The sequence below is a fragment of the Saccostrea cucullata genome, unplaced genomic scaffold, assembly GCF_032062105.1.
Source record: "Saccostrea cucullata isolate Sc308-1 unplaced genomic scaffold, CSIRO_AGI_Scuc_v1 ctg31, whole genome shotgun sequence".
NCBI lineage: Eukaryota > Metazoa > Mollusca > Bivalvia > Ostreida > Ostreidae > Saccostrea > Saccostrea cuccullata.
Window position 1 is genome coordinate 577501 of NW_026918875.1, and position 22944 is coordinate 600444.

The following is a 22944-nucleotide window of genomic DNA, read 5'->3' on the forward strand; positions in this document are numbered from 1 at the left end:
GTTTGGAAAGTTTGAGAAGAGCTATGTCATTGGCAACTAATGCATAGTTAAATGTTGGATGCGGCAGATATCGAATGACGCTTATATCCTTTTCTGTGCCTTCTCGAACATCGGTATCGTGTTCGCCAACGCGAACAACTACTTTTCGCTTTCTTCCCTTTTTAACGATGCAGTGGGCAGCGGTCAATACCCAGCGTGGAGATATCAGAGTTCCACCGCAAAAGTGTCGCTTCCTTTTCGTCAAAATCTCAACCTATGAAGACAAAATAGCATGTATGGTATACTGTAAACCAACTTTTATTCGCGTCGACTTTATTTCGCGATTAAGCAGGGATAAACTAGTTCGCTACGAATAATTTTCGCGATCAAGCCTTTTTGGATCTGTTGATAGACACATACACTTTAAGGACCGGTTCGCGGCGAGAAATGTTCGCGATGACGAGGCTCTCACGAACTTAGCAAAAATTTCTCGCACGCGAATAAAAGTTGGTTTACAGTAATTATCAACTTATGTTTATATGTGTACAGCGGGAAAAAAGAAAAATCATGTTCGACTTACCTGCCAGGGCCAGCTGTGTGGAATACTCTCATGTCCTCCCACAATGCGAGGGGTTCTTGTGTTAGGTCTTATTCCACAGACACTTTGCAAACCCTTCAAAGTCTTGAGTTTGTCTAAATTTAAAGAAAAAGATATAATAAAATTTTATTAAATATTATTATATCTGTTAATGATTTGTCTATTGAATAATTTGATTTGACTACAGAATATAAACATAAAATGAAAATTTGATTTACACCTTTCCTATTTTTGGGTCGGTTTTTAACATGAAATGACATTATCTTGTTGCACTTGGAAGTACTCTTGCAAGATTTTTCTTCCTCCAAAAATCCTCCAGTGCAGATATCAGTCTTGCACTTCCGGCGTCGCCTTGTTTTGCAATCACCACTACATGCTGTCCAAGCTGTCCAAGAATGATAGAAAATGTCATATAAACGATCCTCTATCCTTCTATTTCGTAAGCTAGAACCAATAATCTTAAAAGAATGATCGGGACATTGCCTGGTATGGTGTTTGCATGATTGTTTTTCTTTGAATCTTGATTTTCCACAGACGTCTTTTTTGCGACATTTGCGCATGCGCGTCTGCATGCAGTTTCTGTTGCATTTTGACCAATTTGTCCATTCAGTATAGAAATCGCAAAATATTTTCTCTGGAAACGGAGAATTTGATGTTGTATTTGAAAAAGTTCCACTGTTCGTTGAATTATTATCAACCGTTGCATTCTTAATGGTTGGGGCAAAATTGTTGGTGGCCTACAACGACAAAAAAGTATTTCACAGAATATATTAAGACAACAATAAAAACTATTGAAAATTAAACACTAAAACATGTTTATGTTTTCAATCAGCGAACCAAACATTTTGAAAGATATAATTTCATGCTACGAATTTACTCAAGTTTATGTTATGCAAGTGTGTGAGCATTTCAAAATATGCAACAGTGTAGCGAATTCCATAGTGTGTGTCTGAAAACCATCTCCTATAATATGGAATCATCGTTATTATCCGTGGAGCTATCTTCAGTCAGTCACACGTTTATTAAGGTCTGGTTTGAATGACTATACTGTAGATTAGCTTGTGGAAGGCAAGTATATAAATTTATAGTTTCAACTTGTTTAGATGAGTTATCATTCATTTTCAATTCCGAGGTAAGTTGTTTTAATAGTTTGTTTTATGATCAATGTATCCTAATTACATGTATCAAAATTTATATTTGGAAAAATTATTAGAAGTTTACATATGCATGTATATTCAGTTGCTTTTTTTAAAGACTATTGTTTGACTAACTCTACCATTAATTTAGCAAAAGTTGTAATACATGTAATAGTCCCAAAAATAATTTGAAAATTTCTTATCAATTGCAGCTTTTATTTAAGTCTTTTTCTTGAATTTCCCGACAACTTTTTACTAGATACATAAGATTGGTAAGTCTAATTATTATTATTTTTTTAATAACTGTTAAACTAGTACAAGTTATAATTGGAAAACCAATGCTTAGAAATATGTATCTCTGTGTTCTATCGTCAGTCATAAAAACTGAGGGAAGATTAGATTCTGAAAGCTTGATTAGAGACATAGACGGACATCCAGACAGACTTAACCATTACTCGACTCCTCCAGCTAAGACCTACCAATTATATCTGCATAAATTCAAAGATATTTTGGTAAAAAATAATAAAATCATTGTACCTCGACGAATGATAAAAAACCATGAATTACTTAAACCCTGTGAATCAAATGACAATGCATAAAATGATTATCCCAAACAATGAGATAACAATCTTTACGGTACTGTCATTCATTCAATCTACATAAAAAGACAGTAATGGCATAAAAAGTTCCAAGCAAACGATTCCGACCCCCTTTATCTACTACTGAGAGAGAATATACAGCATCAGTTTAAGCAGTATCTTGTAGTTGTGGTAACCTGGAATCTAAAAAAAGCTTTCAAGGACCCCAGTGGTCATTGCCTTTCATTCATATTCTCCAAAGTCTGAGTACGAAAAGAGGGTGATGTAAGTTTAAAAATAAATCCCGGTCTGCCATACCTTCAACTTGCGTAAATTTTGTACTTTTGTCATCTTGCTTTGGTTTGATATGCCTTTAGTTATGGATCGGACTTTCACTGATAAGGCATGCATTGTGTTTAAACCATCGCTAACGTTATAAGCCTCGGAATTTGAATCTGTTGCTTCAGTATATATTTTTAGGTTTTGAAACCATCCATCCTTATGCATTTATCCTTTTTTTGAAAATTACAAATCCCTCATTTGCATGTAACTCTGGTTCGTTTTCAGTAGCAGATCTAATTCATCTCTAGGGTACCGGATAACACATTGCTATATCTATGTTTCTGTCCGTCATCCTTTGAACATTTTTAGGTACTTCTCTAGAACGGGTGAACCATTTTCGATAAATTCAGGATATATAATATTTATGGGAATATACTAGTAGCTAGGAAAGGTACGGTCTTTGCCGTCTTCTACTATCCGTTTATGAAAATTTATACCCAAACTTCCGCCAGAGTTCATTTGTACCACTTTCTAGTTGATGCCTCGAAGAATACCATTAAAAATCTTGTTTTTTCTCCTATATTGATTGATTGTGTGTTGTTTAACGTCCCTCACGAGAATTTTTCACGCATATGGAGACGTCACCACTTGCCGGTGGAGAGCTGCAAATTTTGTCATATGCTCGGCACTCATGGCCATTAAGCAGTGAGGGGTCTTTTTGGCTCCAGCACCTACTGTGACACAGGACTTCGGTTTTTACTGTCTCATCCGAAGGACCGGTCTCCACGTCCCACAGTGGGATTCGAATCTGCGATGTAAGGATCTTTTCTCCTTGACAAAGCAGTCAAATTCTTTGCCTGACTATAATTCACAGTAAGTCCTTTACGAAAAATGAGAATTTTTTTTATTCCTAGTTTCAGAGCCTAGATTTGTTGTTATTATATCTACTACTATACACTAAACAGTCAAACTACTAAAAGCAACTGGTCCTGTATCAAAACTCAGAAGTATGACTAGTTGTTTTAACACAATTTAATAACCCCCAATATCCGGTAATCTTTGCTTCAGAGAAATTCTTTGAAAAAAATCACTCTTGACACCAAATAATCTTGGTTCAGACCACGGGATGGTCACAGTCTAAAAATGCATCATATTTATTGAAAAAAAAATCTTTTTCTTTGCTCCTTAACAGCAAGGGAGCAAACTTTGGACATTACTAAAAATTATCATCAAAATTTAACAAAACAGTAAAAATATTGACATGATTATAATAAAGAATGAGTTCTCTACAAAATAAAATTCATGGACGTGATTAAGACTCCAGAATGGGACCAAGTTCATAATATTTTAGAAAAGTTACCGGTAATACATCTTTAAACATTGATTTCTCATGGACTTCTAACAAACTGTTAGCATGATTACAATGAGTGCTAAATTTGTAAAAGCTTAACCCTTCACAAAAGAAAAAAAATGATACCTGCTTCCAGTTGGGGCTAAATCTGTCCTATAATTGGCAAACAACATTACACACACAAATTTCTCTTTTATTATGGAAGGCAACAAATTGCATGACTACATGTGTAGCGAACAGAGCTATTGACATATTTCACTTTATCAAATAAATTATGCAATATGACTACTAGTACTTTATAATTTAATTGATAAAATAAAATATGTCAGAAAATAATAAAATTCCTGGCTCCTGTCCAGACCGGTACAAAATCATTCTTATATTGAAATAGCTGTAGCGTTATGGTTTTAGTCTTTGACCATATCGCTACAGATCCCGTAATGCAAAAAGTGCAATATAAAGCGCATGGTTTTCTGTGCATTGTTGGGAAAAAATCTCTTCTCTTTCCAGCCTTGGTCTATCAACTACCTTGCACTTCCTACTTCAAGAGCAATTTTATATTCAACCCGTATAATTTTTCCACCTCCCAACCCTTTAGTGTCGTCTCCAAAAACCGACAGACTCGCTTGTTTTGAATTTTCTGCCATCCGACTAAAAAATCAAAACAGGCGAGTTTATCGGTCTGAAGAGACGCCCATAAAGGGTTGGGAGACAATTAAGATATACATGTTGGTTAGAGTCTGTCTCTAGAATTAGTGAATGAAAGGTAAATGATTGACCAATGCTGAAGAGTGGAGAAATTCAGGGCCATACAATCTTGCGCCGTAAATTGTACCTTTTTGCATTATGGTAACTGTAGAGCTATGTCAAAGACTAATATATAAAACGATTACGCTACAGTTCTGCAGCTAATATTGAAACTACCTTTACCGACGGACTAGAAGTTGGAAATAGGATTCAATGATGAAAATGAACAATCACAGGCCACTCTTTACTAAATTAAAAAATTACTACCCCCACTTGTCTAGTCCGAAATATCTGACGTTTTCCTGGCTTTTTTCATGATTTTGACATTTTACATGCCAGGAAAAAGTTAAAACTGGCGCCATATGAAAACTGGAAATTTCGCCGTTTCCAAACGAAGTTCATGTTTTATGGTAGCGAACCGAACTAAATGTCGAAATCAAAATTTATCAATAGCACAATGCCTCTAGTACACACCAATATCGATGAAAAGAAAAATTCCCTCCACATTTCATTCCAGTCCTTGCAAGATTTTTAAAATGCACCAAATGAAGACAAATCTCGACACTCTGATAAAATGTTTTCAACGGATTGTATATTTTATAAATGAACCATAAAAACGATATTTGTAAGTAATAAAGGTATTGTACTATTGATAACTTGTGACTTTGAAATTTAATTCGATTCGCAAGAATCTAAAATCAATTCGAGAATGTGCCTCCGGTTCGAGGCGGCGATTTCCCAGTTTTCGTAATGGCACCGGTTCTGACGTTTTCCTGGCACGTAAAATATCAAAATCGTGAAAAAGCCTTGAAAACGTCAGATATTCGGAGTACCACTTGTCTAGGTTTCAGGTCCAAAGGGACTGAGTTGGCGATATTTGAAAATACATACATGTACGTTTATACATTCTTTTGTAACTTATCTAGATGGCAATATGCTCCTTGGTGAGACTTGTTTGGGTACATATTAAAAATTTACACAACGTAACTTTTTAAAATCTTATACATCGATGGTAGTTAAGCATTCGAAACTTATAAATAGTGAAAGAAAATTATATCCTTTATCACATTTGTGGGCTGTTTGTCCCTAAGGGTAGGTTGAATTGAGGACTAAATAAAAAAAAAAGTTTTCAAAAATTCTTAATTCTAAGACCTTCAGGGGTGCAATTGTTACACTGTAAAGCTCGTCTAGTTTCTGTGTAACCCTTGGCAAAAAATCGATTTAGCTACACTTCATCCATTTTATTACATAATTGGGTTTTATATTATCCAAACTATAATTTTGTATTTATAACATTAAAATTTCAAGTTCAAATGATTTTTAAGACCTATCAAAAATATTTTTTGAATTCTGTAAAAAACATTAAAAGGATTGTAAAATATTTTGAACGTATTTTGAACGAATAAAAGAATTCGTTACTAGTATATGGAATTAATTTTGTTCAGTTCAACTCGATAAATCAATTGCAAATTCATGAATATTTTTGATAGGCCCTAAATGTGAATATAAAACAAACAGTTGAGGCAATTGAAAAACATACTAAGCTTAGTTAGAAGAATAGAACTTCCACAAGTCCTCTTTGATAAAAGATTTAGTTTAAATATTATATCAATACCCTATACATTTTTATTCAAACCTTTTCCTGGTGCTTTGGTTTAAAGAAGGAGTTTCCCCTACATATTTCAATGTAAAACTTTGATCCTCTATTGTGCTCCCATCTCACAGCGAGATCTAATCGTTATTTTTTTGAAAATATACAAATCCGAAGGCTACAGTTATTCAGCAATGTTTTACATTGTTTTAATAGGAATTAAGTTTTATACTGAGTTACAATTTTAATTCTTAATGTAAAGAAGATCTCCTTGCTGATTTTTTTTTAACATTAAGGGTTGTTTTGGTTTTATTTTTACATTGAAGGACAAATTCTATAATAAGACGTATCGAAACAAGGGAAAGCCTTTATCATGACCCTCTGACTCAATATCTGTTCCAATGGTTGTATTTTTCGTATCAGAAACTGAATTAGGAACTGAATGAAATGGATGATAAATCCTCGTTGTGATAGATACTATTTATAATTTTACGATGACATAGAATTTCTCTCTTATGACGTCAACATCAACAAGAGTGATGCCTAGTGGATCTGTGGGACTATTAATTTATCAAATTAATACTGAGCACAGATTCCTTTCCAGTACGTCCATGCAAAGACTGCATGATAGGGAGATTGAAAAGTTTAATTATCCGGTTGATGCACTCTAATAAAAAAGGTTATAAAAAGCAACAAATCATCATGCACTTGTTCGATTGATAATAAAAACAGCACACCAATCCTTTAATATACATGCATAATTATAGAGAAGGTATAAATAATCTATCTAGCGATACTCAGTGTCACAGAAATGATTTTATTGGAAGGTAAATTCATTCAAAGTTAAAAATTCTCCCTCTTTTACTCTCTCTCTCTCTCTCTCTCTAATGTTTATAAATAACTAATTTTCCTCCAATTCTCTGCAGCACTTGATTGTCAATATAAAAGAGAGTAGAACACGACCTTGTTAGACTGATGTACAACTAGATTTCACCTGACATAAATTTGACTTGTCGGTTTATAGCTGTTTTATTGATTTCATATGTCGCTCTAAATAAATCACAACAGTGAATATCAAATATTTGTGGATTAACCATGCTATTAACACAATTCCATCAAAAGTTTCTTTTTCGGTTTCTGGGGGTGGACGAGGAGTGCAGAAAATACAAAAAATATCTCCCGGCATGTTTTTGATCTACTTTGTATAGTAACCTAATAATTAAGGGACAACCATTCATAAGACGTGTTTTTATTAATCACAATGATATAGCAATAATTCTGCCTGATGACCGACTCTATTTAATTGTTATTCTACCCCCCCCCCCCCCGCTTGAAAAGTGGGAGGGTACTTATAGTTATCGGGACGTCCGTCCGTCTGTAATGCTTTGGGGTACCCATCTCTTATTCCCAAGTCCTCTTATACCACTGAATGAAATTTATGGAGACTTTCACAGAATCTTTTTTTCATAGTGTCAATGTGCACCTTCTAGTTTACTTTTTGACACATATGATTTTGTTTTTCCCATAGCAAAACAGTGACACTGCCATTCTTTAGGATACCCATCTCTTATCCGCAACTTCGATAGCACTGAATAAAATTTAATAATACTTTCACCGATTCTTTACACATAATGTCATTGTACACCTCCTTTTTTTAAAATACATTTTTTCGGGTCTCCCAGAGCAAAATATAAACTTGCATTAGAATCATACGGGAGGCGGAAGGTATCATGTAGTGAGCTCAGTACTCACAGTACCTCTTGTTATTTTGGGAAAGTAAAATCTAACCCTTTCAATTAATATCGTATGAATAACGATAATGTGAATTTTTCCTTTGATTTTTTTTTTTAAATTCAGTATTATTACTTCCTTAAAATTAAAGTATTGTAGGTCTGCAAATTAAAAGAAAAAAGAGTTTAATTTAGCAAGAAGGCAATTAAGTTGTTCACGTGGTGAACGATCTGAATGAAAAGGGTGGAGATAACGAATAATAGTCTTGTCAAAATAACCAAACATATGAAGAGTATGAAGGAGCAGCAGCAAAGTAACTCCAAAACAAACTTTTCAGGGTGCATTATTTTGCAAATACCACACCTTTCAAGATATTAAAACAAAGATCTCTGGTCTGAAGCAGTGAATAACCCTCTATCAAGCATACAAGCTGGCACAAGAAGAAGAACTAGCTGAACAGATGCAAGGGATTGAAACTGCACATGGAGAGTAAAGATATGGAGAGACATGGAAAGTGGTTAATGAGATCACCGGTAGAAAGAAAGAAAAGGAAGGACAGCTGGAAATAGCCCTGAAGAGAGCGTCAGCGCATGGTTTACGCACTTCAAGAATCTCTTAGGAAATCAACCTGATGTAGGCGAGCCTGAGGAGGAAATTCCAAAGGTGTTTGATGATATTGACATCAATGATAAACCCTTCACTTTAGCTGAATACAGAAAAGTGAAGTCCTCCCTGAAGCTAGGCAAGGCAGCAGGTCCCGATGAAATTCCCCCGGAAGTCTTCAAACTGTGTGACTTTGATCGAGTTTGTTTAGATTTCTGTAATGATGCACTCGTCAACAATGACAAACCAGATACATGGTCATTCATGAACATTGTAACTGTGCCCAAGTCTGGCGACCTATCGAAGACTGATAACTACAGAGGCATCAGCTTGATATGCATCATAGCCAAGATTTACAATCGGCTCATACTAAATCGCATCAGGTGTGTCATCGACCTACGTCTCAGAATAAATCAGAATGGTTTTCGCCCTGGAAGAACAACAGTAGCACAGATTCTTGCCCTCCGTCGAATAATCGAAGGTGTCAAAGCCAATAACTTGAAAGCAATCTTTACCTTTATAGATTTTCGAAAGGCATTTGACTCCATACACAGAGGAAAGATGATTCGCATACTCAAGGCATATGGAATTCCACCCAATCTTCTTCAAGCAATAGAAAAGATGTATACCAATACCATAGCCAAGATCGTAACACCTGATGGAGAAACTGGTATGTTTGAAATAACTGCTGGAGTTTTGCAGGGAGATACCTTAGCACCATTCTTATTTATCAAAGTACTGGACTATGCCCTGAGAAAAGCAATCTCTGGAAAAGAAGAGGAATTATGTTTCACCATACCGCCTAGAAAATCCCGCAGACACCCAAAAAAAAGTTCTTACTGATCTTGATTTTGCCGACGACATTTCCTTACTATCAGATGAAATCGTCCAAGCCCAGGAACTGTTATCTAGAGTAGAGCGTGAGTGTAAGAAGGTTGGACTACGTATCAACGCCAAGAAGACAAAAGTCCTCCCCTTCAATACTGACAACCCTACGCCACTCAAAACCTTAGATGGCACTGAAATCGAATGGGTGGAAAATTTTAAATATCTTGGCTCCTGGGTCTTAAGTTCAGAAAAGGACATATCTGTTCGAAAAACACTAGCCTGGCAGGCTCTGAACAAGATGTCCAGAATACGGCGCTCAACGATACGAAGAGATCTCAAGTTCCGCTTCTTTATAGCCACAATCGAGTCTATTCCGCTGTATGGCTGCAAGAGCTGGACCCTAACTGTAGCCCAGGAGAAGTCACTAGATGGAACCTATACACGCATGCTTCGGAAGGTTCTAGACATTCACTGGACAAGCCACAAAAATGGTAACCTACCAAAGGTCAGTGATAAAATAGCCTCCAGGAGAATGCAGCTAGCTGGGCATTGCTTCCGTCATCCAGAGCTCAGCGCACAATCATTGGTACTGTGGGAGCCAAATCACGGACGCCGTGGAAGAGGAAGACCAAAGGCCACATTTTTGGACACACTAAAACGTGACACGAAGACAAGGGATGCAAATGAACTAGCTTCCCTAATGGCCGATTGGAAGAACTGGCGTGGACATGTCGTTGGTCGTCTAAGGACGACCGAGTGTGTGTGTGTGTGTGTAAAACAAAGGCCTAAAATTTAAGTGATATGAAACAAGTTAGCCAAAATACGATCCAATGTTATCTTATAGGCATATTTACTATCAAAGTCATTATTAAGACCATAGAATTTACGAAATGCTGAGTTAACGAGGTTGTTGAAATCCCTGTAACATTGACTTTTATCTTTCAGTAGCCTGCCTCGGTTTATAAACAACAACAAACACAAAAACATTTCGTATTGTTTTACATGGATCTTTGGTAACAAATAAGAATCGGCATCTGTAATAACATTTTAATTAGTTGCTTTGTTTCTGTCAGATACTCAAATGTTGTATTAAATAAGTTTGGGCTGTTTGATATCCTTCAATAATAATATATGTATGCTTCTAGAAACACAGATTCTCGGTGATTAGGCCCCACTTAGCAATAAAATTTAATTGAGAATTCCAATCCAAAGTGCAGTTATTCAATGATGGAGCTCTCATAATCATTGAAAATTCTTGCCAAAATCACTTAACATTTACAGCCTATTTAATTTTGACTACTCTGTAGGTCACGTGAACAGATACTGACGTCAGAAAAAGTCCCATGATGCATATACATTTATGCTTTATTTGCTCCGTTATGAATGGTGTGATCAAAGAGAATGGATGCTGTTAAATCATCAGTGTTAAATCAGGAAGATGGGCATTACTTATTTGGTTATTCGTGAAGGTCAGCCATGTCCTTGCAAATTTTTAAGAGTGTGCAATTATGTATATCCTTTAAAACACAAGTACAGTATTTAAGCTTCTTATGAAATGGTAAAGTGACGGTTCACACTTCAGAAAATTTGAATGAGAAAAGAACTGTGTCAAGTATTACGAAATTACTGGTCTAGCTTACTGACATAGTTTTTTTCTATCAGTTCTTAAAGTGCGAAGAAATTTCATAAAAATTTAAAATAAATTACACAAGACGATAAGGAAAATAACATAAAAAGTCTTGTTCCGTTATAAAGAGCCTTTGACGGTCATTCCCAGTGTGAAGCAATATCGATATTGAATTCTATTTGTAAACAGTGAAAGAGCTTTACCCCTATTGTGTTTGATGTATTGTTTTAGCAATGAAGTACTAAGCCGAAACTGGAAAACTTGTGGGAGTAAATAAGCTCGGGGGTGGAATGCTTCCGCCTGAACCCGAGATTATTAATGAAATGTTTTATAAGGCTTCCTGTCCAATAAACAATTTTAAAATTCAGCACGTAGCAATTTTTCAGAGACATTTTTTCTTTTTTATTGCCCCTCAATGTTTTGCATTATCGCCAATAGGTTTTAGGTCGATTATTTCTTAACTGTCTCGATATTAACGACTTAAGGATCGTGTTTTCTGATAGATTTAATGGAAATAAGTAGCACAAAAGAAAAGCTGAGGTCTAATTCTGTTGAACTATTTAGTCATGTTATCACACAAGACTGTAGATGATATGCTGATAGCCACCTCAAAAAGGCGACTTTGAAAATTTTTACACTCTTCTTTTGCATTTAACTCTACGACTAAGAACTATATGGTAAGTTAATATTTGATTTCAGTTTGGAAAAGAAGACCTTCTGAACACGAACTTGCACTGAAGCTAGGTTGATATATTTCTTCTAAGTCAACGTCTTATATTTATTACTCCCACGACAGGAAGCGGAAACTAAAATACACAAAATTTTATGTTTCTTCGCTTACTTTTCACATTTCATTAAGCAAATATCTTAAAAACATCTACGGAACAATGACCCTCTCTTTTTGTATTTCTTTAAATGATACCGTTCAGACATAACACTCTGTTTGAGGGACTTCACCTCACATAGTTTCTTGACCACAACAACACTTGCGTATTGTACTATAAAGGGGTCAGTTAAATAATCATTTTACTTGGTCAAACACTGGTCTAGTTAACCAAGAAATTTGGAAATTGTATAATTTAAAAAACCCTTTTGCCCAAATTAAAAAAATATATAAAACGACAACAACAGTACTTATTTGAAAGCCCAGAAATTGTTTCAGAGGTGATAAAATTTTATTGTCATTTTATTAGCTATGTACGCATTTCATTACGTTACAATATCTATATTTCAGTGATACAATTTTAATTAAGAAATTTTTTCTGTATATTATTTAAAAGTTTTTATCACAATATCGAACACATAATTAAGCAAATTTAATAAATGTCAAGACCAATCATTTACAATTGATATTAACTCTGATTAAGAAATTAATTTACTGAACTAAATGATATTAAAACAAAATTTCGTATCCAAGCAGAGTTAAATAATTCTCGTTTATAACAAAGGTAAGGCATTTTCCAAGTTGGAAAACTTACAAAATAAATTGCTCAAGCAAGTTGAAAATATTATTTTCTGAAATACAGTTGAGAGTGCATTTTTTGGACGAATTTTGAGTCTAATTTCAATATTTTAAGTGTGTTTTGTTCTTTCTTTCTTTTTTTTTTTTTAAATACTGGTGTTTACTGTTTGATTATTCCAATTTCGATGTAACACCTGTAAACAGCTTTGGCCTTGAACAAGTTTTCTATATTTGACGTCCTGCCCAAAAGTTCATGTGTATACCAATTTAAGGATAGCCAGGATTTAAGAGCGTTCTTCATGTAATGTTAAATGCTGTTACTCTACTTAGCTAAACCTTATAAATCTCTAAGGGTTTAAACGTGCAAGTGAACAGGGAACGATACACCCTCTCCAAAAGTCTAATTCAAATTCAATATTGGTCTTTTAATTATAAATCAATAAGAAAACTTGCAAAAAATGATTGAAATCACGTATATTATATGACTTCCAGTTAGACGATTTTAAAGATGTTTAAAATCTTTATCTGTCTGTTTTTTGTAATTAAATATTCCTATATATATCAACATAATATTTCCAGCAACGTGTAAAATAGAAGGTGATATTCACAAACACTTATTTCATCTTTTGACATCAATTCCGTGTTATTTTTTTTAAAGAGGAAAAACTCTACCATTAACATTTAATAACAAATATATCACGACAGAGGAGTGCATTTTTTTGCGCCAATGAAATTGCAACTGCTGCCAAAGTAGTAAATGTTGACACAGAAAAAATGTGTGGGAATAAATGAGAAAGCACGTGAATTTGACAGGTACTTACCATGCAAAGAAGAGGCACATGTAGGAGCAAAACAGTCACTACTAGTCGGTAGTCCATATTCCGTTAACTGACGCAGGACTATACGTTTTTTCTATGTAGTGCTTTATTTTATATGGAATACTTAGGTAGGCGAATTATTAGAACCAGAGGTCGATTCTTTGTCACCCGTAGATCATTCGCCAAGTAGCCCTGGCGTTCAGGAGCAGGCTATTTATAACCTCTCTACTCTCTGTACAGTTGAAGAAAATGCTCATTTTTTGACAAGCATCGATACTAATATGACGTATGATTACACGTGCTAAAATTGCTATCCGCCGGTGCTAAATCTCTTGATCAATTTATAAATAACATAATTAGCTGATTTCTTTAACACTCGTGGTTCGGTGACAGAAAATGACAAAAAGTTGTATAATTGTTGTGCCTAGCTTAAATTATTCAATGGCGAAAATCGCGGGCGTCCGGGGGTCCCCAAGACATGATCGTTAAACAGTTTAATATATCTTTATCTAATTCTCCCCAGGAACGAGGTTTACGCAAAATTACATAAACACGCATTGAATTATCATCTGAAAAAATTAATATTAATCTATCATACCAGTTATTCGTTTATGTTTTAAAAAGTTTTTCAAAGTTTTACTTTTTTTGTAAATTAAAAAAAATTGTATGTATAAAACATTTATATTGAATAATTGAAAATATACGTGCATTTATACCCAGCTACTGATTCCGCCTAAATATTGTATGTAAAACATTTATATAATCATTAAACATTGAATAATTCAAAATATACGTGCATTTATTCCCAGCTACTAATTCCGCCTAAATATTACTCCGTTTTCTTCTAACTTTTATTCCTTTATTTATTGATGACTATGGCACTCGTTGTGTATCTGGGATTAAAATTTTTATACAGAAAAATATAATTTTTCCGTATTTTTTTTTATGTTTTAGGGTGGACTTTTTAATTAAAGTCAATCAATGTGATTCCTTTTCAAAAAAGAAGGTTTCCATTTTTATCACACTGTGTAAAGTGTGTTACCAGACACCACTCAACCCGAGTTTGACGATTTAAATATAGATGAAGCAATTAAATACCAGTCTATTTAAACATTTTTTTCTTCAAATGTTGCAGATTAAAGAAACGGAATTCACTTCAAACACGACCTAATCTATTATTATAATTGCTACCCTGCTCATCCGTAGATATGCTTCTAAATACAATTTGCAAAGGGGCGCGCCGATCTCAAAAGGAATAATGGTAATCAATGGATCATTTTGATTTAGTTTGTACAGCTGATTTTTTTTCTTATTAAACGTTGATACTATTTTGAGAAATTGCGAAGAGTGAGAGTGTGTAAATTTTAAACAAGAGAAGCTTGAGAAGTAAAGACGTGTAATAATAACCATCGTTAAATGCATGTACATGTATCTTTGAACTTTTTAAAAAGATACAAGTCCCAACATTACGAAAGAGTTTTTTCTTATTATTTAAAAAATGTATAATATTAAATCCAAGGAAATCCCGTCTTTAAAAAATCGCATGAAATTTTGTTAGTTATTTCGATGTAAATAATAAATAATAAGGTAAGCATGATTTTTTAATCGAAACTCAAGGTAACATTTTAATATGATTTGGATTAAATGTCCTTTTGTACAGGTCTGGTAAAAGAAAACAGAAGTCTATGACGAGCCTGGAACTCTACCAGTTTATACAGTGGAGCCTCTTTAATCCGGACTCTTCAAATTCCTACTTGCTTGGGCGTCCGATTTAAAGATACTTGGAGGAGAAAATTTGTATCTTCGGCCTTAAATTTAGATTTAAATAATATAATGATTTTAAAACAGGTAATATTTTATTCAAATCTGGCAAAAGTAAGGCATGTAAAAGGGATGTTTTGTTATTTTCGGATTCAGCAACCACTTCATAACAATATACAAAAATCAAAAATGAAATATATAATTTTCTTTTTCTTCTTCTTTGAAAAAGGGTTGAATGACTGTAAACAAACAGACGAAAGATACTTAATCATTAAATAAGCTCTTCTGGTCTCTGAAAATATTAAACTGCTGTTCATTTCGTCGAGTTTGGCATAAAAAATATATAATGGTTAGGTTGTATAAAAATTATACAAAAAAAAAAACATACTTGTAACTATAATTCAAAATCAAGGCAGCATTCAACATCGACCCCGATGCAAATTACGTAATTTCCGTTTCGCACAGGAAGCAACCCACAAACAAACACACACGCACACGTACGCGATTCCGTTGCGAGGGGATAATAAAGAAAATATGGCATGCTCCCTTCAAGGATGAATGGAAATCACAGCCTTGCAAGCAGCAGAAATAACCTTTGTTGCTATTCATCATGCAAACTTTCGAATCCATTGCGATAGTGTGGTTTAAAAATTGAGCAATTTTTTAAATGAATCATCTCATTTTTTGCTACATTTTAGTTAAACATGTCGTTATTAATTTCGTAAAAATGGATTTGCGTTGTTGGAGGTTTTATTGCTGTGTAAGCAATCAAATACAGTTAACTTTGGGCTAAATTTTAATTTAGAATATTGCACGATGGAGTAAACAAAAGTTCGAAAATAAAATTTGACATTTACACTCATTATGAAATTAAGTAATGATCACGTAAATGTAATTAAAAGATAAGAAGGGGGCGTAGAAACTTACCATGGTAGTCAGTATGATAAGCGAATGTTGGTAGAGTGATCACAACGCCACTGAACAATTCGTATTTATTTATCCATGTTTGTATAGTCATTCCACATCGATAGTTACAAGTATGTGTTTGTTGCAACTGCTGTACAATGAAGTGTAAATGGTGATACATCAAAAGTAGTATCATTTTTGTTCAATTAGTGATGGAATCATGGAAGCGATATTCAACCACACAGTTAACGAAAACTTTGTAATAAAAAAGAGATGTTGTTATCCAAAAGTAAGAACTTGTCTGGATAAATATATTTGTGAAATTTGAAAGCCAAAACACCAACAGTTCAAAAGATATGGCAAAGGTCGAAGTTTTAAAAAGTGGGTCATACTAATAGGTCAAGGTAAAAATTAATTGTAAATAGAGGAAGACCTTGTCATCAGAAATGCACATGTGAAAAATAGAACCCCTAGCGTCAACTGTTCAAAAGTTATGTCCAAAGTTGAAGTTTTCCTCAAAGTAGCTGCAATTTTAAGGTCAAGGTCAGTAGGTCATACTTGTTGATACCCCAACAAAGATCATCTTAAAAGAAATACCCCATATACGAGGGGTGATCAAAAAATTCGCGAACAAACCGAATAACGTCCATAAAACAAATAAAATTAGGTTTCAGTGTTCATCATTTTTTTAAAGTAGCCCTCTCTGACTTTAATGCATATCTGCTACCGTTCTGTTCATGCGCGAATCACGTGATCCAAGCAGTCACGTGACATGCTCTGAAGCATTCTGTTTAAAGACTAAAATATTTTCCCGAGTCTTAAATTTCTTACCATGCAAGTAATTTTTTTTATAACAAGAAAGTTCATTTGTCAGAAATGACCAAATCTCGGAAATAGGATGGTTGGATAAGGACATTCTTTCCCAGAAAGAGCATGGTGACAATCACAATCCGAGTCCTCTGTATTAGGATATATACTGTCGGGGCCTTCTTTTTATCATATTTAATATGTTAAAAGTCTAAATTTAACAATATCTAAGGGATTTAATAATGATATTATTGTAAAGATATTCCACCATTTTTCTAGCTGTAACTTCGCGATCTTTCATAACAAATTGCCCAACAAAGGACATATCTCTACCCCCAGTTTGCCTTCGCTGGGCTACAAAACAAACGTCATTTTTAACCATCTCCCTCCCCTCACTTTAACAATCAATCCAATTTATGATCGAACGTCTTTAAAGTCTATAGTCAAATTATTATAAGATACTTCAAAGGAATTCCCAAGTTATACGTTAAACTTTACAGCCGTTCGTTGCTCGAGTAAGACGGTGACAACCATTTTTCGTCATATGTCACCTACATATCATTTTCACACTGTGACGTCACAATGATGGAAAAATTCATTACCTTTGATATGCTATTTATAGAACATATGCATGACTAAAGGTGTGCCAAATTTCATTCTGATCTGAATTGTAGTTTTCTAAATATAGAGATAGTTTGCGAACATTTTGATCACCCCTCGTACAACATAAAAACTTTTCTACTAACTGTTCAAATGTTACAGCTCATGTTTAAGTTTTAAAAGAGTCGTTCAAAATCAAATGCCAAGATCAAAAGGTTTTCCATGGGTATATTTTCTGATATGGAAAGGTCATGTCTCAAGGAACGCACATGCGAATTATGGAAGTTCTAGCACCAACTGTTCAAAAGTTATGACCAAGGTTAAAGTTTGCTATTTTTTTTTTGCAAAAGTGGGACAAACTCCGAGGTCAAGGGATCAAATATTTTGGTACACAAATAAAGGTTTTGTCACAAGGAACGCAAAGAACTTACCAGAGAAATATAAAAGCCCTACCTCGACCAAATCAATTGATATAAGCAAGGATTCAACAGCCCCTCGACACGACAAAAACTGTATACCCCAGAAACATCGATTACAGGGGCATTAAAACATAAATTACTAGATATACATAAAAAAACGAGTTTTCCTTTTAATTAATTTCCTATCACAATTTGGAAATATTCAGTGCAAAATGGTTTACATTGCGAGGACCCAAAGTATTTTTGTGCTTAACGGCGAAGAACCTTTTACAAATGCACAAGATAAGTATGGCAAGTCCTTTTGCTATTTATTCAGAAAATAAAATTTATCTTAAAATTACAGAGATATCTGTCGTTTTAGAGAGATATCTCTTAAAAAATAGAGATAACTCCCAACTTGAAGAGATATCTCTCATTTTTAAGAGATATCTCAATGACAAAAAGATATCTCTTAAACGTAGAAAGATATCTCTTATACTTAGAGAGATATCTCTTTTTATAAGAGAGATATTTCTGTAGGTGAAAGAGATATCTCTGAACGTTAAAGAGATATCTCTTTCACCTATAGAGATATCTCTTTTACTTTTGGAGATATCTTTCCAAATTAAAGAGATATCTCTTAAAGTAAAAGAGATATCTCTCTTAGTTTATCTTAAAAAATATTTCTCAAAGTGAAAAAGATATCTTTCAAAAGTGTCTAAAAGAGATATCTCTCAAGCAAACAGAGATATCTTTATATTGCAAAGAGATATCTCTCTTCATTATTTTTATTTAAATTCCATTTGAAATGACGTCTCCCTTTACCGGAAGTAAGCTTTTTATTCACGAAAGTACCTTGAATATTTTTAAAATTTCGACATAACGGGTATTCATGATATTCTACATTATAGCTTTACTAAACATGACAAGTAATTCAGTGTTGTCTAGATTTCAAATTAGTAATAGTTGATTATTTCATAAGCTGAGAAAATTCGGTCCTTTACATTTTAGATTTTATGCTTACTATCGTTTTCCTGAATATTAAACTTTTAGCATCTTAATCAAAGTAGTTGCCATTATTATTTGTTGTTTCAAGCAAGGGATTTATAGCATTTTTGTCTACAGGAAGTAAAGTCTCTCGAGCTGTAATAACTTTGCTGTTATTATAAGTAAAAAAAAACTGAGCATGCAATACCCAGAATAATATATGTACTATATAGACAAATATTTTGTTTTAAGGATGACTAGAAAAGAGATATCTCTTTCATTAAAAGAGATAGCTCTTTAGCTTAGAGAGATACCAGGTATCTCTTTTTGAAAATCTAAAGATATATCTCTCTAGCTAAGAAAGAGATCTTTTTTAACCTTGCTAAAGAGATATCTCTCTAACTTTTAGAGATATCTCTCTAGCTAATAAAGATATCTCTCCAAGTAAAAGAGATGTCTCTCTAACAGAAAGAGATAACTCTTTTGTTTAAAGAGATATCTCTAATAGTCAAAGAGATATCTCTATAAGCTAAAGAGATATCTCTCTATGTTAGAGAGATATAAGAATTTTTTATTTCACGAATAAATAGTAAAAGGGCTTGCCATAGAAAAGAAATAGTTTGAATACAGTCGTAATCATTTCTATTGGACTGGAGTTGATTACAGTGAAAAAAAGGATATGCACCTTGCTTTTGTTTTCATCAAAATACACGTATATCTATGCACAGAAAAAAGTTCCTTTTTTAAAAAAAAATGCGAAAGGAATGCTTTGTTGACCAAGGAAAAAAGTCACGGAAGGATCTCATTACATGATATTTTGACATGATCGATAAATGTCATTTAACCTTCTATTAGTAGATTTTATAAATGAAATATACACTCTAAAATAGTTGTAAATAATCAGAGAAATACAGGAGCTATATATCTTTAGAAAATTGAAAAGAAAACACAAACTTTGATGGTCTGCACTACCATGAACGGTTTCATATTTACTGAAAGTACAAGCGAATTCAAAGAAGTGGCTTAGAGATGCCGTTAGCAACACTGATGAAATGTTTGAAAATTAAGTCAAACATGAAGGTCAAAATCACGCCCGGGACAACTATCATAGGATATGCGGAAACATCTTGACACAGGTAATGCACTTGTCAGATATGAACGCCCTATCAGATGTCATTCAAAAGTAATCACCAAAGTTACAATTTTTCAAAATTAGGTCAAACATGAAGATTAAGGTCAAGGTGTCAAAAATTATAGCATGCTCAAAAACATCTTGTAACAGGTAATGCACGTGTCAAATATGAAAGTCCTATCTTTTCTCTTTTAATTGAAATTTTATGACCAATTTCAAGTAAAACAAGATGTGTTGGTGAAACACTGACGCCCCCTTATGGTAACATAGCGAAGGTTAAATTTTCTCGAATGTTGATACCCAGATTAAGGCCTTCTCACAAGAAATGAAAATGTGAAATTTCTAGCAAAGGTTAACGTTTTTAAAAAGTAGATCAAACTCCAAGGTCAAAGGGTCAGAGTTGTTGGTATCCAATGAAAGGTCTTGTCACAAGAATTACATATGTGACGTATGAAAGCCCTAGCCCTTACCGTTCCAAAGTTATGAGCAAGGTTAACGTTTTTAAAAAGTAAGTCAAGGTCAAAAGGTGTCGGTATCCAATGAAAGGTCTTGTCACAAAGAATATATATGTGAAGTATGAAAGTCCTAACACCAACTGTTCCAAAGTTTTTGCCAAGATTAAAGTTTTTTTTTAAAAGTAAGACAATCTCCAAGGTCAAGATCAAAAAGTCAACGTTGTTGGTATCCAGTCGAAGGTCTTGTCACAAAGAATACATATGTGAAGAATGAAAGTTCTAGCACCAACCGTCAAAAGTTATGGCCAAAGTAAGTTTGAAATTTTGTTGTGTCAAAGTGTGTCAAACTCTAAGGTCAAGGTCAAACGTTAAATTTGGCTGTACCCAAAGAAAGGTCTTTTCACAAGGAATACACCTGTGAAATATGAAAGCCAAAGTCCCACCCAGTCAAAATTTATTGGCAAGGTCAAAGTTTTTGCGGACAAACAGGCAGGCAGACGGACGGATAGGGTAAAAACTATAAACCCCCGTAAACAAAGTATAATAAAAAAAATTGAGAAATAGGTCAAACCACGGTAAAATGTAATAAAAATTATAGTTTATTTTGAAAGGTCCAGTCTTAGGTAATGCACAAAATTAATATAAACGCCCGTTCTCTTCACAATCAAAGGCTTTAAATATTGAAAGATAAAAGTTTTGAAAAGTGGATCAAAAATGAAAGTCAAGGTTACAGGGTAAAATAAAATCATATTGTAATGAAGTATATTAGAAAAGGGCTTTTCACTAATTATATACATGTATAATGTTAAAGTCTTTTCTCATTCAAAAGCTATGAACAATTTAAAGTAATGTTAATTTAAAAAAAAAAGGTCAAACTTCAAGTTCAAGATTACAAGGTCGAAAATCCTAGCATATTTGGTATAAAAGGTCTTGTCACAGGTAATTTACATGTTGAATATGAAAGCACATCACTTCTCGTTTTTAAGTTATGAACAAAGTTAATGTTTTTGTGACAGACAGACTGGCATGAGGACAGCGGTGGACAATAAAACAAATTTAAAGCACTTTAATTATGGAAATTGACTCTAACAGCCTTTTTTTGCAAGATGAGACTTTCCTTGAATCGAAAATGGGTATGTCTTTATCACCTGTACATGTTCATCGAGCATTGCACACAGGTATTCCAGGATTTAGTGCTATTAATAGTCTTCTCTCCAGATATAGATTTTGGTGAAAAGTAAGTCAATGGCTCTCAGTGTATTGCCGGAGCTTTCAGCGATTTAGCATGCATGCTCTTTAAATGAAACTACAAACTATCGGAAAAATGGAATTTCGATTGATCTCTCTTGCATTCCTATCAACAAACATCTTGTTTCTATTTTGCTAATTTTAAAAACTGTCCTTGACCTTCATATGTTTGTTTAAGATATTTTTGAGAAGTACAATACTTTATTCTTTGCAAATCGTATTTAGAATAGTTCGCAGTAGGTGACATTGATTTTTTTCCTTACGTTCCACCCTCTAAAATTCAATGCTTTTTGGAACCATTAAACTATATATGGGACAAACACTTGAACTCTGATGACAAAAACAATAAAACAACAATCTAATTAAAATTAGATGTTAGATACTCTGGCATACCCGCTACACTGACTAATGTAGCGAGTATGCAAGCGGACCTAACATCTAATTTTAATAAGATTGAGCAAAACAAAGAATTATTCCACCCCTTTTAAGCTTCAAAAATTATTTTCTGTATGTCATGCTTAAATGCACATGGTTTTTGAATTTTATTTGTTGTTCCATGGGCCTTGAATGATGATGCTCTAAATGCTAATTAGTCAAAGATTGTAAAATTATTATTGTTAGACTATTATTTGAAATCATGTTTGAAGGGACAAACTTAGGTTTTATTCTGTAAATACTACAGCAGAAATTGAGACATACATGTATCGACGATGTATTACCACCTAACAATAGTTTTTTTTCATTCATATGTCGACACTATATACTGTATCCCAGTAAGCTTGAAATAAAAGATACCATAGAGTCTAACACATCTGTTTCATATTTGGATATTTGTCTAGGAAAAGAAGTTAATGGTAATCTAACAAAATGCTTTATAATGAACGTGATGACTTTAACTGTACAACTGCAAACCTCCCTTATTCATGACGCAATATACCTTTAGTACCTGCTCACGACAGATTTGACAATTCGGCAGGGGATGCTAACTCTTCCACGGCACCTGATCCACCTCTAATGTTTTACAGGTCGTGTTTGCTCTGCTCCGATATTGTATTATTTGACTGGACTTTTGAGCTTGAATACTGTTCGATATTACCAAATATTACATTGAAGAAGAAGAGATTATAAAAGTGTTATTTGTACACCAATAATTTGTTGCATATATGACAATTTGTATCAAGAACATCAGTCAATATTCAAACTAAAGACAGATTGTATTTGCAAACAAGAAGGTAAGGACAGTTTTTTTTCCCAACTTTTTTTTTGTAGCGTGCCTTTGGTTGGAAATTGGCCTTAAGCTTATGTAGAACTTGTTCTAA

The 22944-nt window shown here is 33.8% G+C and overlaps 1 protein-coding gene across 1 annotated transcript in view; it reads right to left on the bottom strand.

Moving 5' to 3' along the window:
• The window catches only part of LOC134273883 (serine protease 33-like), a 14610-nt gene extending 1181 nt beyond the window's left edge, over positions 1-13429 (bottom strand). Inside the window, exons 1-4 of the mRNA XM_062756104.1 lie at positions 13335-13429; positions 798-1314; positions 560-672; positions 1-253 (exon numbers count right to left, since the gene is read on the bottom strand). The exon at positions 1-253 is cut by the window's left edge and continues 1181 nt beyond it. Of these exons, the coding sequence (XP_062612088.1) occupies positions 1-253; positions 560-672; positions 798-1314; positions 13335-13391 (940 nt within the window). The 5' untranslated portion in view covers positions 13392-13429. The remainder of the gene's footprint in view (positions 254-559; positions 673-797; positions 1315-13334) is intronic.
• Positions 13430-22944: the final 9515 nt, after the last annotated feature.